The sequence below is a fragment of the Drosophila gunungcola genome, chromosome 3R (genome assembly GCF_025200985.1).
Source record: "Drosophila gunungcola strain Sukarami chromosome 3R, Dgunungcola_SK_2, whole genome shotgun sequence".
Taxonomy (NCBI): Eukaryota; Metazoa; Arthropoda; class Insecta; order Diptera; family Drosophilidae; genus Drosophila; species Drosophila gunungcola.
The window spans coordinates 170,465-184,476 of NC_069139.1; the positions used below are offsets into that span (position 1 = coordinate 170,465).

The window sequence follows — 14,012 nt, forward strand, 5'->3', positions numbered from 1 at the left end:
TGTTAAAATGTGCTAAAGTGTCTTATTTTTTCCTTCTGATATAAAAAAATCCTTTCACTGAAAATCACACATCTGTACGAGATAGAATTCTACTTTGTTTAACTTGTTTCTGACTTTTTTTCATTACACTAACTATCGATTCGAAGCTTAAGTGGCATGCAACTAACTTAGATAGCTAACTTTTGTTTAATTTTCTTGCAGTCAACGGTCTAGGCGCCCCGGGTGTTCTGCCGCCCTTTGCCTTGGGCCTGGGCACTCCGCTGACCGGCGGCTACAGCAACGCCCTGCCCAACTTGGCCGCTTTCTCGCTGGCCAACAGCGGCGCCCTGCAGACAGCCGCTCCCGCCATGCGCGGCTACTCGAATGTTCTGCTTGTCTCGAATTTAAATGAGGAGGTAAGTGTTGTTTTCAGATTATAAAGTTTTCAGATTCCACGGTCCCTTAATGATGCGCAATTTTTTTAAGTAAGGAAAAACTCATTTGTCCGTGTTTGTAACACTTAAGCAAATATATGGTATATTTTAATATGTGATGAAAGCGGAAAAAATGATAAAGAGAACAATAAGCTATAATTACTTAAATCACCCATTTTTAAGACTCTTCATGCTTATTCAAAACTAAAATTAGTTTGCTTTCCCTGTTCGTCAATTTCGGTTTCCAAATTTCATTAAAATTTTTCAATCATTAAAAAGCAAGTCTTTGATTTTTCGCCTATTTCAAAAAGGGTTTTAAATTATGAATTTGTACTCTTATACGTTTAAATATGTGTAGTGTATCTTTTGATAGTCCTTGAACCTGAGTATCAATACTCTTTCCTTTTCTTTCCCTCTATCCTCTATATATTTCCTTGCGCCCCCAACATTATGTCCAAATCCATCATGCTCTGTGATTTTATTTAATTATTTTCTGTTTGAAGTTTACTTTGTTATTTATTATTTGTAATACACCTGAAACAAAACTTTCGCTAACTGAAGACAAACTCTATTTTCTCTTTTTCTCTGTAGATGGTCACGCCTGATGCTCTCTTTACCCTCTTTGGTACGTCTGCACAAACGATTACTCTATTAATTGCCAGTTCTTCCGATTTTATTTGTTTGTTGTCCGGGCCAAGCTAGGGGTCAACTGCTAGTGGGAGAGGTGCAGTGGGCACATTTCCATTCGTAGTTGATCTCTGCCTCTATCCCTATCTGACTCCTGTTCTGTCTCTCTATAAAAGTAAAAGCGAATACCTATTTATTTTTATTTATAAGTAGTTTACTTGATTATTCATTGAATTTACACTGTACGAATCGAGCGAGACCAACAACTTTTCCTTTGCTCCGTGTAACTTCTTGTGTTCTCCTTTTATACTCGTTTCCGGTTGGCATTTACGCCATTTACTTGCAATCAGCAAAAGTGCCATGAATTATTTATAACCCGGTTTGTGTGGGCGCTGGGGGTGAAGGCGTGGGTTAACAAAGCAAAAGCTGATAAAAATGCGCCACAAACTGTTTAAAATATTGAAAAAGCCCTAAAAACAGGAAACACCTAAATTTGGGTATGCAACGGGTGTCTGGCAGTTTGCACATTTAATGCATCTACCATGTGGGAAATATAAAATGGAACCATCAACCGAAAGCAGTAAACTTCTAGACCTTGGTTAAGAAATCTACTTCTAGCTTAAAGCGATCATATTCCAGCAGGGGCAAAAGCCAATAGTCCATGTGAGAAAGGTAAATAAATTTAGAGCAACCTGATCAGACTATAAAACCCATACAAATGAAGAGATGCTGCTGTGCACTTTTTCCGTGTGCAAGCGGCAGTATTTATTGTATTGCCAAATGGAATAAACCTACTAGATCTGGCAGCAAATGACTTTTTAATAGCTTTTTGCCAGAAGCAGGACTGGCAAATCCATCAGCCAGCTTGAATTGGATCGGGATTCGTTCTTGGGCTAGCCAGTCTGGTCCTGGACCAGGAGGTCCTTCTGCCATTTATCCTGTCATAAGTTCTGCTTACAAATTGTAAAACAATGAAAATGAGAATACATTCGACGTCGTCCTGCGTACTTGTGCATACATATATTAAAAACAAAGCAGCAACAACTGGCAACAAGTAAAACCGCACGCAGTCAGAAGCGGTGTTGCAGTGGAATCACCAGCAACTTGGGCATCCTGTTGCTCCTCCGTTGTCGTGTGCGTTGGTGTGTGTGTGTGTGTGTGTGAAATTACATGAATTAAGTGTGCTCGTGGCTGGTTTCCATTGTTAAGGCACAGGACCCAGGAGCAAAGGGTGAGAGAGCGAACGCCTTTGAGCTGAGAGCTAGAATGCAACACAAAACACATGCTTTACCATGTGCTCATCCTGCAAAGCACACACACCCCGGCTTTCACCCACTAACACACTCGAAGCACAAAAGATTGAGTGCGGAAGTGCATAGCTATAAAAATGTCCATTTATTTAGTTATCATTGCGCTTGTTGCTGTCGTCCATTGTTGCTTTTGCTGCTCTTCTTTAGTGTGCGTGCACAGAGACAAAAAGTTTACGCTGTCTTGTGAAGAAAAACTTGAAAGGCGAGTTAAAATAAATGTAAATTAATTAAATTTATTATACATCTGTTTTCAGAATTCAAGCTATAATTATGTAATGTTTATTGATGTAGCATCTCCAGAAATATTTTAAGCTTTTGTAAAAATGCACATTATTATATTTATAAACTTGAAAACCTTTTTAAAAGATTAAAAACAGTAAGCTTCTTAGTCCCAGGACTAAAAAATTAAACTTTTTTCCTCTGTGCGTGTGTGTGGTTTTATCACCTCCCTCTCTTTTCGTCCGTTTATCCTATATATACACCTTTTATACCACACACAGACATTATCATTGTGTAGTTATTTCTGGCTCTTACAATTGAAATAAAATTTACTTGTGACTTTTCGTAGCTCGTTGGCTCGGTTAGCCGGTCCGTTGGATGGTTTCTCGAATGGAAAGAGGATTGTCTCCTGTCTCCTTGCTGGTTTTTCGTCGTCGGTCGTCTGTTTGCCAAATGAATTTAACTAACTTTGTAAAGTTAATGGGATTTGCTATTTGAATTGCTCTCCCAACTTCGCCCGGCTCCGTGTGTGTGTTTTATTATTTTATGGGATTCCCAGTTGGCTTTTCACTTGCGCTGCATTTCTCCATTTGGCTTGCTCTATTATGTACTTGATTTAATTACCAAAACACATCGATTGAGTAAGTTTTTGCCGGGTTCTACAAGCGTGCTAGCAAGTGTGGCGCATAATTGCAGCATAATGGATTTTGTTGCCACAATACCACCCTACCGCCTCCCCTCTGTCATTCCCTAGCGATCGAATCTCTGGTGCAGTTTTTTTTTCCAGTGTGGGCTTGTGTGGCAGTGTGGCAGCAACAACAACACTCTGTACCTCCCTTTTGTCTCTGGTGACACAAAACGGTTTGTTTGCGGCCACACACAGGCTTACTCTTTGTTTGCATGCAAATGCATTTAATTTGAGTTTAAATGCCCAAATATAAACTTCTGCGAAACAAACGCAACCGCATGAAGAATGCTGGGCAACAGGGAGTTAAGCCGCTTGCTTGCCCGGAACTTAACCCTTGTGTGCTGTGCGATGCTGAGCTCTGCTGCCTTTGATTTATATTTACAAATTGCATCCATTCTGTCAGCAGTTCGAGGCTTATCGGTCAAAGTAAACAAGAGTGTTGGCAAATGTATTAATTGCTGAAAAATTGTTTCTGTTGCCTGCCGTTGTTCTTGCTGCCGGATTTGTGCAGTGTAAACCACAGGGCACCGCAGAGCCATCACCTCTCGGGCAATTTTGAGCCACTGAGCCGGGAAAATCCGATCAGCAGACTGCTTAGCAGAGTGCTGCTGCAGCTAAAGTTACAGGATCTGCTTCGGCGCCAATTGGCAGCTGCCTCCACTGGTAATAAAGCTTAGATTGCTGATTAAACGCTGCGTGAAGCTCAGCCCAGAGCGAAGTGGAAAAGTTGGATACCCACACGCCCCGTTGCACAGCCGAGATGGAGAGATGTCGATAAGTCAAACGTTAAGCGTATTATTATTGGGGTGCCAATAGATAAAGATAAACTCACCCGCTTCTTTAGCAGTCAGAGAGTAATTGACGGAGCCAGAGTCTCGCCGGGCAATCAGCCAAATGTCCTGCTAAAATTTTATGTAATAACCTTTGAATTTCCAAGTAGCTCTAAGCAGACAGCGGACAGACAGAAGCACCGCCAACGACACTCAGGAGCTAGGAGCTGTACGACAAACCAACGCACTGGGGAAAAAACGGTTTTCGCTTTAGAAACATTAAACGCTTAAAAAGATTGAAAAGACCTTTAAATTTTTTTTGTATATCAGCGTTAGGTACAATGGCAATTATATATCTATTTCTAGTTTTACACAAGTTAAATCGATTTCATTCGTTATTTTGAAATGGTTATTCTCTGTTGCCACAAACTTCCAACGGTTTTTATCAGTGTAGCTGGCAAATGGCAAGCGAATGGCAAACGTTAACCGGCAAGTGGCAAACGGCTGCTTTTGTTATGTTAATAGCAACTCGCAAGGACACGTAACAACAAGGTTCAACATGAGGTGGGACCAAAGGCGCTGCGGCCCACGTTAGGGTGGCAGATTTAGCACTTCAAAGGGTCAGAAGGAGGAACCGAGTGTGCGGTTCGCTGTTTGCATATGAAATAATAAAAGTAGCAAGCTCAGCTCTGGAGCTCTGAAGCCGTGGGAAAACAACGCACTTCAAACGCGGGGATTGATCTAGCCGAAAAACAGCAACAAGCGGCTCAACAAAAAGGCCAAAGGCTCGGAAAAGTTAAGCCAAAAACCCTTTTGGCTGCCAGCCAGTCAGACATTTTATTAGTTTTGACAGCGCTTTGTTCGCTCTGTCTCTGACTAGGCGTAGACCCAATTGAAAGGGTCCAGGGGCTCTCTGGGGCATGCTCTTTAGACACTTGACACATGCCGCTTAGGCTGTCAAGCATTCAATACCGACCCCATGCCCCACTCGGTCGGAAACTGCCCTACCGGAGTCACCAACCCACCAACCTACCCACCCATCTATTCAACCCGCCACTCTCGAGTTCTACATTCGGGGGCTGGGAATGGGTTGCCTTTGCATAACAATAAAAGAAAACTTAATCAGTCTGCAAATCGTCTGGAAAGCAAGCCCTAACACCCAAACACTAGCACATATGCCATGTAATCCTCCTATGTAATTGTAATGGCGTGATAAAAATTTATATCATTGCCGAAAATATTTCCGAAACGTGTTTAATTGAATTTTTATGCGTTTAGAGATCCGCCGTATTTCTGCGTGAATTCCCCTCTTTGTGTGCGAGTTGATTGTTGTTGCTACATATGCGCCGAATAATTTCATAAAATTTTATGAGCTACATGTTGTGGCAGAAATGCAATTTGATAAAGTGCCCGAATCAGGAAAAATATATCCAATGTGCAAATAATTTCAATGAATTTTTCATAATCGCAACAAATTGCTTTAGCAGCCAAACGCAATGTGACAGGCGTTTGAGGAAATGTGATTAAATGGAAGCCATAGATTGGAATACGAATTAATGTTTGTCTTTTGACAACGGCGATAATGGAAATGGAAAGACGGATTTAGAAGGCCGTTCCAACTTTATAGACTCCCAGGCTAATATGCCACCGCCAGCCGCATATTTCTTCATAAAGGATATGCTCAAACACACGACTAATGGGCCATCGGGGAATCGGCTTCACTGTCTGCATATGTTAGTGTCGCGAAACCACAAAAAAGGGAAAAACTTCCGCAGCAACATTCAGACGATAATAAATTATTATCAAGTCGGTCTGCCGGTCGGTGTGAGTTGGGAATACGAATAAAGGTTGAGAGCTGCCAGGAGCACTTTGGATAGCAACCGGCAGCTCGCAGATGCTGCTCATTCGCCCCGTTGCACGCCGAGCCATGCTGGTGACTAAAGGAGGAGAGCGCAAGCCTGGCATACAATATGCTCCACTGCCAATACACTGCAGATATGGATGTCGATGTCGATATGGAAGTCTGCTGATGCGGCTGATGGTCTAGCCTGCAATTGTTGCCCCGAATTCCTGGCAAAAACGAAACGAAATTGCTCGGTGTTTGGCATAAGACAAGTCCGCCGGATAACTGGGGAGCCAAGGCAGTCAGTCAGTCAGGTATGCCAGTCGTCTGTATAAAATGGATTTACTGCCAACTGTTGAACTGTGTGCTCTGTGCTGCGAACTCCTCCTTGGGCCCCACTGTTTACTACCTGCATTTCCATTGCTACTTTTGTAACTTGTTAGCGCAGCGCTCGCTTCGCTACGCTCCGAGTAGCTGGCATGGCCTCACTTTTATAGCCGACACTGATTCCTAACTTCTCGCACTGAGAGAAAGTCAAAAGGAATTTAAAAATAGTTAAACATATTTGTTGAACATTTTATCTCAAAACAGCAAAATGTCACAGAGCTTAGTCAAATTGTGATATTTGAAATATATTTATTATTATTATTATTATAATTTTGGCCACAACATACGATTAAACATATTTTTTGTTCATACTGAAACCAGTTAGATACAGAAAAGAGTTGAATTTTTACGTAAGAAAATTAATTCCATTATTAAAAAGATTTTTCTTGGAGTGTGCTTTCCCATTTTTGTGCAGGTGTGCGTGCAAGTAGTTGAAAATTTAGTTTCCGCATTATTCGATTTGTTGTCTTGGGCAGGGATGCACTTTACATTGTTTGCTTTGGGGTCGCCTTTGCCGTTGGCATCGCCATTGCCCTTTGGCCACCAACTCGACCGGCAACTATTTTTTATGCTTGATGGCAATTTGCGCCCTGCTTCAAATTTGCTCTGATTGGCTGCACATGGGGTGGCTTGGGAATGGGGACTAAAATATGTCACCCAGGGCCAATGGACCGACCCTCGGCCAGCTGTCAAAGCAGTGTCTACTGACCGGGGAACGACCCAGCCCAAGCAGCTTCCTTAAAGTCATCTGCCAGTCTTAATGCAGTCCTTCAGCTGGGTCTCAGTCCGCCTTATATTGCATAGTTTGCGGCGTAAGTAAAGCCATAAAATACAATTCAATAACGCGTTCGCCGCCGCCGAAAAGTTGCACACCAGCACACCCTGTCTGACAGCTGTAAAATCCGTGGCCTTGCAACCGAATGCAGCCAAGGAAGCCAAGGCAGGTAGAGTTCGAATGGAAGCTCGTAAAAAATAGCAGAGAAAACTTATTGAGCCAGTTATGAGTTTCGTACATGATACTAACGGCGTGGCTCGCGGCAATAATGCGAGTGCGGGTTGTGGGCAAAGAAAGCTGGTAGAGAAAAGGATAGTGCCAAAGGATACCTGGTGTACATGTTATGGCTTTTTGGTGGGGTGTAAAACTTCTGCCGCAGCCTTCATAAAGCGCTTCGAGCTGTCCAAAAATTCAAGCAGCAACCGTGTAGAAGAAAAGCTCACTATTTTGGGCAGGTCCAAGCTCAAGGTATTCACGCAAATAAGATGAGCAAGACCAGTTACACTTGGAAACCAATATATGTAAAGACTGTAACTCTTTCTAGAATTGATTTTCTAACATAAAACTCAAACTGCACGTTTCTTAATTGTATTATCTATGAGAACATAAAATGAAAAATAATAATTAGCAACTGCTATAAAAGACTTCAGTTTCAGTTGGCCCGCTCAGCATTCGTGCCGCGACACTCGTATAACTTTAGGTACAATGGCATGAAATTTGCGCCGACGTTTGTGTACCCAGTAGTTTCCCTAACATATACCCATAATCCTTAACTGCTATGCTCTCTACCCATTCACAGGTGTGTATGGCGATGTGCAACGTGTGAAGATTCTGTACAACAAGAAGGACTCGGCGCTCATACAGATGGCGGAGCCCCAGCAAGCTTATTTGGGTAAGTAAAGCAGACGCACTTTCACGTACTCATCCATGAGAATACATACCACCTACTTCTGACACCCACATTAAAACACAGCGAAATAAAAGTAATGAAAAACAAGAAAGGAAGCAAACTTCGGCAAGCCGAAGTTTATATACCCTTGCAGCTATTGCAAGAATTAAATATTTTTGAAAACATTAAAATTATGATTTACTTGCGTATATGTCTAAAAACATTGAAGCAATGATGATTTGCAGCTCATTATTAGGTAGTTATTTTATATAATTTTATTATTTCTATTGGAGCTATATGATATAGTCGTTCTATTTTGATGAAATTTTAACCGTAATTCTGAAATATTTATCCATTACTATATGTCGAAGAACTTATAGAAAAATTTAAAAACACCAAAGTTATATTTTTTTTTTATTTACTTTTATGATTGTTCCTATGAGAGCTATATGCTATAGTCGTCCGATTTTGATGAAATTTAAACCGTAATTCTGAATGATTTATCCATTACTATATCTCGAAGAACTAAAAAAAAAAAATAATAAACAGAAAAGCTTTAATTTTTTTTCATTTATTTTTATGATTGTTCCTATGGGAGCTATATGCTATAGTCGTCCGATTTTGATGAAATTTAAACCGTAATTCTGAAATATTTAACCATTACTATATCTCGAAGAACTAAAAAAAAAATTAAAAAACAGAAAAGTTATAATTTTTTTTCATTTATTTTTCCGATTGTTCCTATGGGAGCTATATGCTATAGTCGTCCGATCCGGCTCGCTCCGACTTATATACTACCTGCACTAGAAAGACAACTTTTGGGAAATTTTCATGCAGATAGCTTAAAAACTGAGAGACTAGTTTGCATATAAACGGACGGACAGACGGACAGACGGACGGACAGACGGACAGACGGACATGGCTAGATCAACTCTACTTGTGATGCTGATCAAGAATATATATGCTTTGTAGGGTCGGAAACGTCTCCTTCACTGCGTTGCAAACTTCTGACTGAAATTATAATACCCTCTGCAAGGGTATAATGAGACCCAATCCGCAAGATGGGGCCGGGGCGAAAAAGAGCAACTGCTATTTGCAGCTTGTTTAAAATGAAAATTCCGGCAACATTAAATTCCAAACGGCGCATTCCGTTGGCAACCGTAACCATTGATGATGCTGTTGTTGTTGTTGATGGTTGTGCAGCTGCAAATGCAGCAAACAAAATATATTAATAATATAAATTGTAAAAGCAAAAGAGACGGAAACAGGACCAACAGCCAAAAGCAAGAGATATCTGGCCGTGCACATAAATGAAATTTTATAAGCGCTTTATTACCAGCCCGCCTGGGCAGCAGAAACACCTGGTCGAGATCCAGCTCTCCCCCCTTGTCCAGCCAACAAAGGCTCCTCCTGCTCGGCAGGACATGCCAATCATTTTATTGCATTTATTTGTGTGCACTTTGCCATTGTCAGGCTGTCCGCCTTGCCGCCGGCCAAGGACTTCCCCATTTGGACCCCCATCCAATTCGACCCCCTGCACGCATTAAACGAAATGAAAATTGCCGCGCATTGCGACGCGTTAAGAGCAACCAACCGACGTGCCAAATTCCACTTTATTACAAAAACAGGAGCGGCGGCATTGGCAGCGGCAAGGCGATCGAAGCGTTGACAGCGCTGACAGCGACACCTTTTTTCAATTTCGATTTGGTTTTATTCCATTTAACACGCCAACTATCCAACGAAGCACCTCCCGATCCACCATTCTGTTTTCCTCCGGTCAGCTCTCATTGTTCCCACTCAGCGGTTCGTCCGGCGCTGTCTTTCATTTGTGTTATTTATTCATTGAAAAAATAACTCAAAAGCTGTCAAAGTGGTGCGGCCCTGCAGGGAGGCTCTTAATTGAAAACGACAGCGGACCGAAAATTTCCGCTTGTTTGTCCTTGCTTTTAAGCTCATAAGAAAACTGCAGTTGGTACCGGGCATATACGATTTAAAACTGATTTTAAGACTTGCTTGCTTTGTAAGTAAAATTGCTGTTCTACCTGGGGTACAAATCTATTTTTATACCCTTGCAGAGGGTATTATAATTTCAGTCAGAAGTTTGCAACGCAGTGAAGGAGACATCTCCGACCCTATAAAGTATATATATTCTTGATCAGCATCACTAGGCGAGTCGATCTAGACATGTCCGTCTGTCCGTCCGTTTCTACGCAAACTAGTCTCTCAATTTTAAAGCTATCTGCATGAAACTTTCCCAAAAGTTGTCTTTCCATTGCAGGTAGTATATAAGTCGGAACGAGCCGGATCGGACGACTATAGCATATAGCTCCCATAGGAACAATCAAAAAAAAAAAATAAAAAAAAATTATAACTTTGCTGTTTTTTAATTTTTTTTTTTATTTCTTCGACATATAGTAATGGTTAAATATTTCAGAATTACGGTTTAAATTTCATCAAAATCGGACGACTATATCATATAGCTCCCATAGGAATAATCGGAAAAAAATACAAATAAAATTATAACTTTGCTGTTTTTTAATTTTTCTATTAGTTCTTGGACATAAAGTAATGGTCAAATATTTCAGAATTACGGTTTAAATTTCATCAAAATCGGACGACTTTATCATATAGCTCCCATAGAAATAATATAAATATATAAAATAACTATCTAATAATTAAGCTGCAAATCATCATAGCTTCCATGTTTTTAAACATATACGCAAGTAAATCTTAATTTTAATGTTTTCAAAAGTATTTAATTCTTGCAATAGCTGCAAGGGTATATGAAATTCGGCTTGCCGAAGTTTGCTTCCGTTCTTGTTTTAATTGTTTTTGCAGTTTTTACTGGAAGACAAGTTTACCTGTTGTGTGTCACAATTCCCAAATTTACCACATCTGTCCATTTACCCACAACCCCTTATATTAAAAGCATATGTTATTAGCTGCTTACATACGTTGAAAGCATATGAAGATGAAAATCATATTGAATGCCATCAGGGCGTTAATCGTTCGCACATGTAATTTATCAATTATATTTCCCGTCACGATTCCATGACATTTAAACAGGCAGCGATTGCTGCAGTTTTAAATAAAGTTTAAATAAATTTAATCTGTTCAATAAGTGAAATATGCGATCGATGCGGAAATTGCCAGCAAGTTGCGCGTCTGAAAAAGCGTAAGCTAGTGCATAATGAATGCCAACAACTGTTTATTGATTTAAATTAAAAGAAAATAAAAATAAGTGAATGGAGGGCGGGCAGGCACACGGGCGCACAAATATGTAATGTCCCTACGGTATCAGCAAACCCGCAGACCAAACATCTGCAGTCGCCACTCGACCGCAAACTATTTTCGCCAGCTTGTCACAAAATTCGTGGTGCGCTTTTCCCTTCGTTAAAAATATGCTTTGTGCTGTACTCAATTAATTTTTTAATTATAATTATGTAAACATGCACATTTCCAGAATTCGGTGCCGCTTCGTCCTGCGGTGAGCCTAGCATTCTTCTGCTGGATGCTCAATAGCATTCCGGCTTTGAGATTTTCCTACTTTATTAATTGGGTTAAACCAGCGGGTGGTGGATTGGGGGAGATGGCGGCGGAGGGCGGAGTCGCGCTAATAAGCGGGTACTCTTGAAAATGCATGGCTTACTTTCGGGTTATTTTCCTTTGTGCGCATTTGCCGGAAGCAGGAGCATCACCAACAGCAGCTGTCCGAATGCGTTTCGGTGGCGTGTACGTAATAATCGGTTAATTGAATTCGTCGAAAAGTAGACAGCAATTCGAGGACCACAAAATGCCGCCGTCGGCTGCTGTTGATAAAACTATTGTGCAGCTTTCACGCAAATGAACCCACAAAACAAAAGCCAGCCAACTGTTTAACCAAACAAGCATATTATTGTACAAAACTAGGAAGTCGATATCCCTTCCGCGCTCGATCCCTATCCCATTTCCCCAGTCAAACACAGAAATGCGAACCAACGCCCCCGAGCATGTGTAAATATTAATAGGTGTGTAGCAGCATATAGACTACTAATGTGCCGCAAGGGCTGCCAAATGGCAAACACGTCCGCTACTGCCTTTTCCTACGATTTAACTCATATACACTATAAAAAACTGTTCAGATCATTTCGTATTTAAAAAATAGGCTCACGAAATAGGGAACCACAATTAAAGTTACGGAATCTGTTTTTCTTTCAAACGTGAGCATTGCTCAACCCAAATTATATATACGATTATGTGTCGCATGACGTGTTCCTATTCCTATATTTTTCTCGAGTGTATCAACCTACCTGGACACCAGGTAACGAGAGCAAGTCTAAAAGGGAAGTAGAGTTTGGAGCGGGAGTGCGCACTTATGCACTCATAAAATATTAACAAATTCATACGTTACTTTGCCCAAATCTCACACCGACAAACAAAGACGATTACCGAACAAGGAGCGGCAGGAGCAGAAGAAGCAGTGAGCAGCAGCTGCCCAGGGTCACCCAACTCACAACATGCATACGAAAGTGTCTCGTAAGGTGGTGTGCGTTATGGCGGGGGCCGCATACAAAATACGGCTACAATTGCACACTCAGCATACGAATTACAGCGTAAAGACACAAAAAACTTTAGCAAGTGAAGTCAACGGAAAATGGGGGTAAATTTAGGCGGGTCAGGCAGGCCGGCAAGGCGATGAGAACCAAATGGAACGGACAACCAACATCTCGGCCCAACTAACTGAGACAACAATCAGAAGCACGGTGGTGAGTTGAGGAATAGACGAAAACACACAATGGAAAACAATAAGCTGCCCACCACTACCACTCTCCGCTGCGTCCACTTGGTGGGCAGTTTGAGGTGTATGGCTGCCAGGGATGCTGGAGCATTTTTTGGGCGGTAACGGGAGTGGGCGGGATTAAGTGTTGCGCAACATATTGCCAACCATGGGCAAGCACACACGCAGTTACAACTGAATTTATTGGCGCACTCTCAGCTGTCGACCGACGACTTCCCCTCTTTTATTCGCAAATATATTTCCTGTTTGCCCTACAAATTACTACAAAATATTTTGCATAAGCGTGCACATAAAGGCATTTGCAATAAAAACAAACAAACTCCACACTCTCACATGTGCAGGCCGCATTCTATTGCCATTTGTAATATGGTCGATTACGCATATCCAATGTGTGCGTGTGCTACGAAATATATAAGTCGAGTTTGGGGAAAGTTTCCTTCTACTTGGGTTGACAATGCTAAGTGACTGTTTGAATGACTTGGCGCCCGGCCTTCTGTGGGCCTCTATTAATTACGGAGCCGAGAAAACGCCGGGATAGAGGATGTTTTGCATAGTTTACGAACCAGAGATAATAAAGTGTCTGGCCTGTGCGGCCTTAGATCATAGTCAAGGAATTGCTAGACATTAATCGTTCAAATCATGAAAGTTACAACTAACTTAGAGTTTATCAGGTGGGGGTAGTAAACCCATGCTTGCCTCCCGTTGTGGGTTCACCTGAGCCACATTTGCCTCACCTTCCTCGCCCTCCGCTTCCGGAATAAAATTTTCTGAGTGGAGTTGGTCCCAAGTGTATGCTGCTTAAAAGTCTTAAGCCCAGCACTGCATGCATAAAACAAGCCCAACCCTTACAGCCTCATCGGAAAGTCATTTCGCTTACTCTTTGGGGTTCCCCGTTCGAGGACCTTGCTGCTTGTTTTTATACTTTGGAAATTAAATGTAAAATTAAATGTTTTGGCTGGTTTTAGCGGTAAAATATGTTTTTATTTCATTTTCAACCAGAGTTCTATCAAAATTGCATGACTCTATCCTATAGCTGTCTTATATCTCCCATACTGGCCTTATTCGTGCAATGTAAAAGCATTCATTGCCGTTCGTCAAACTTGGTAAAATTTGGTGGTTTTCAAACGATTTACTTACGGTTAGGGTATTAGAACTTAGCTTTCCCAAAGTTGCCTTCTGTTGTTGTTGTTAGTTAATAATAATTTCTTGTTGCCGCTGGTCAGCAGCCAAAGCCTTAGCTTCGTAATTAAAAGTTTGAAATTTTGAGTTGGGGCTAAGGAGCAGCTGCAGCCCTTTATGCGAAGTTGGCCCTTT

General features: G+C 41.4%; 1 protein-coding gene across 21 annotated transcripts in view; it reads left to right on the top strand.

Annotated features, from left to right (window-relative positions):
* Positions 1-14,012, top strand: part of LOC128251996 (polypyrimidine tract-binding protein 1) — a 151,201-nt gene that overhangs the window by 135,167 nt on the left and 2,022 nt on the right. For 20 of the 21 annotated variants that reach the window (XM_052979336.1, XM_052979339.1, XM_052979337.1 and 17 more), the window contains 3 exons: positions 202-395; positions 1,005-1,038; positions 7,832-7,924. In XM_052979336.1, the coding sequence (XP_052835296.1) occupies positions 202-395; positions 1,005-1,038; positions 7,832-7,924 (321 nt within the window). The remainder of the gene's footprint in view (positions 1-201; positions 396-1,004; positions 1,039-7,831; positions 7,925-14,012) is intronic. The other variant, XR_008267269.1, reaches the window with a different exon arrangement.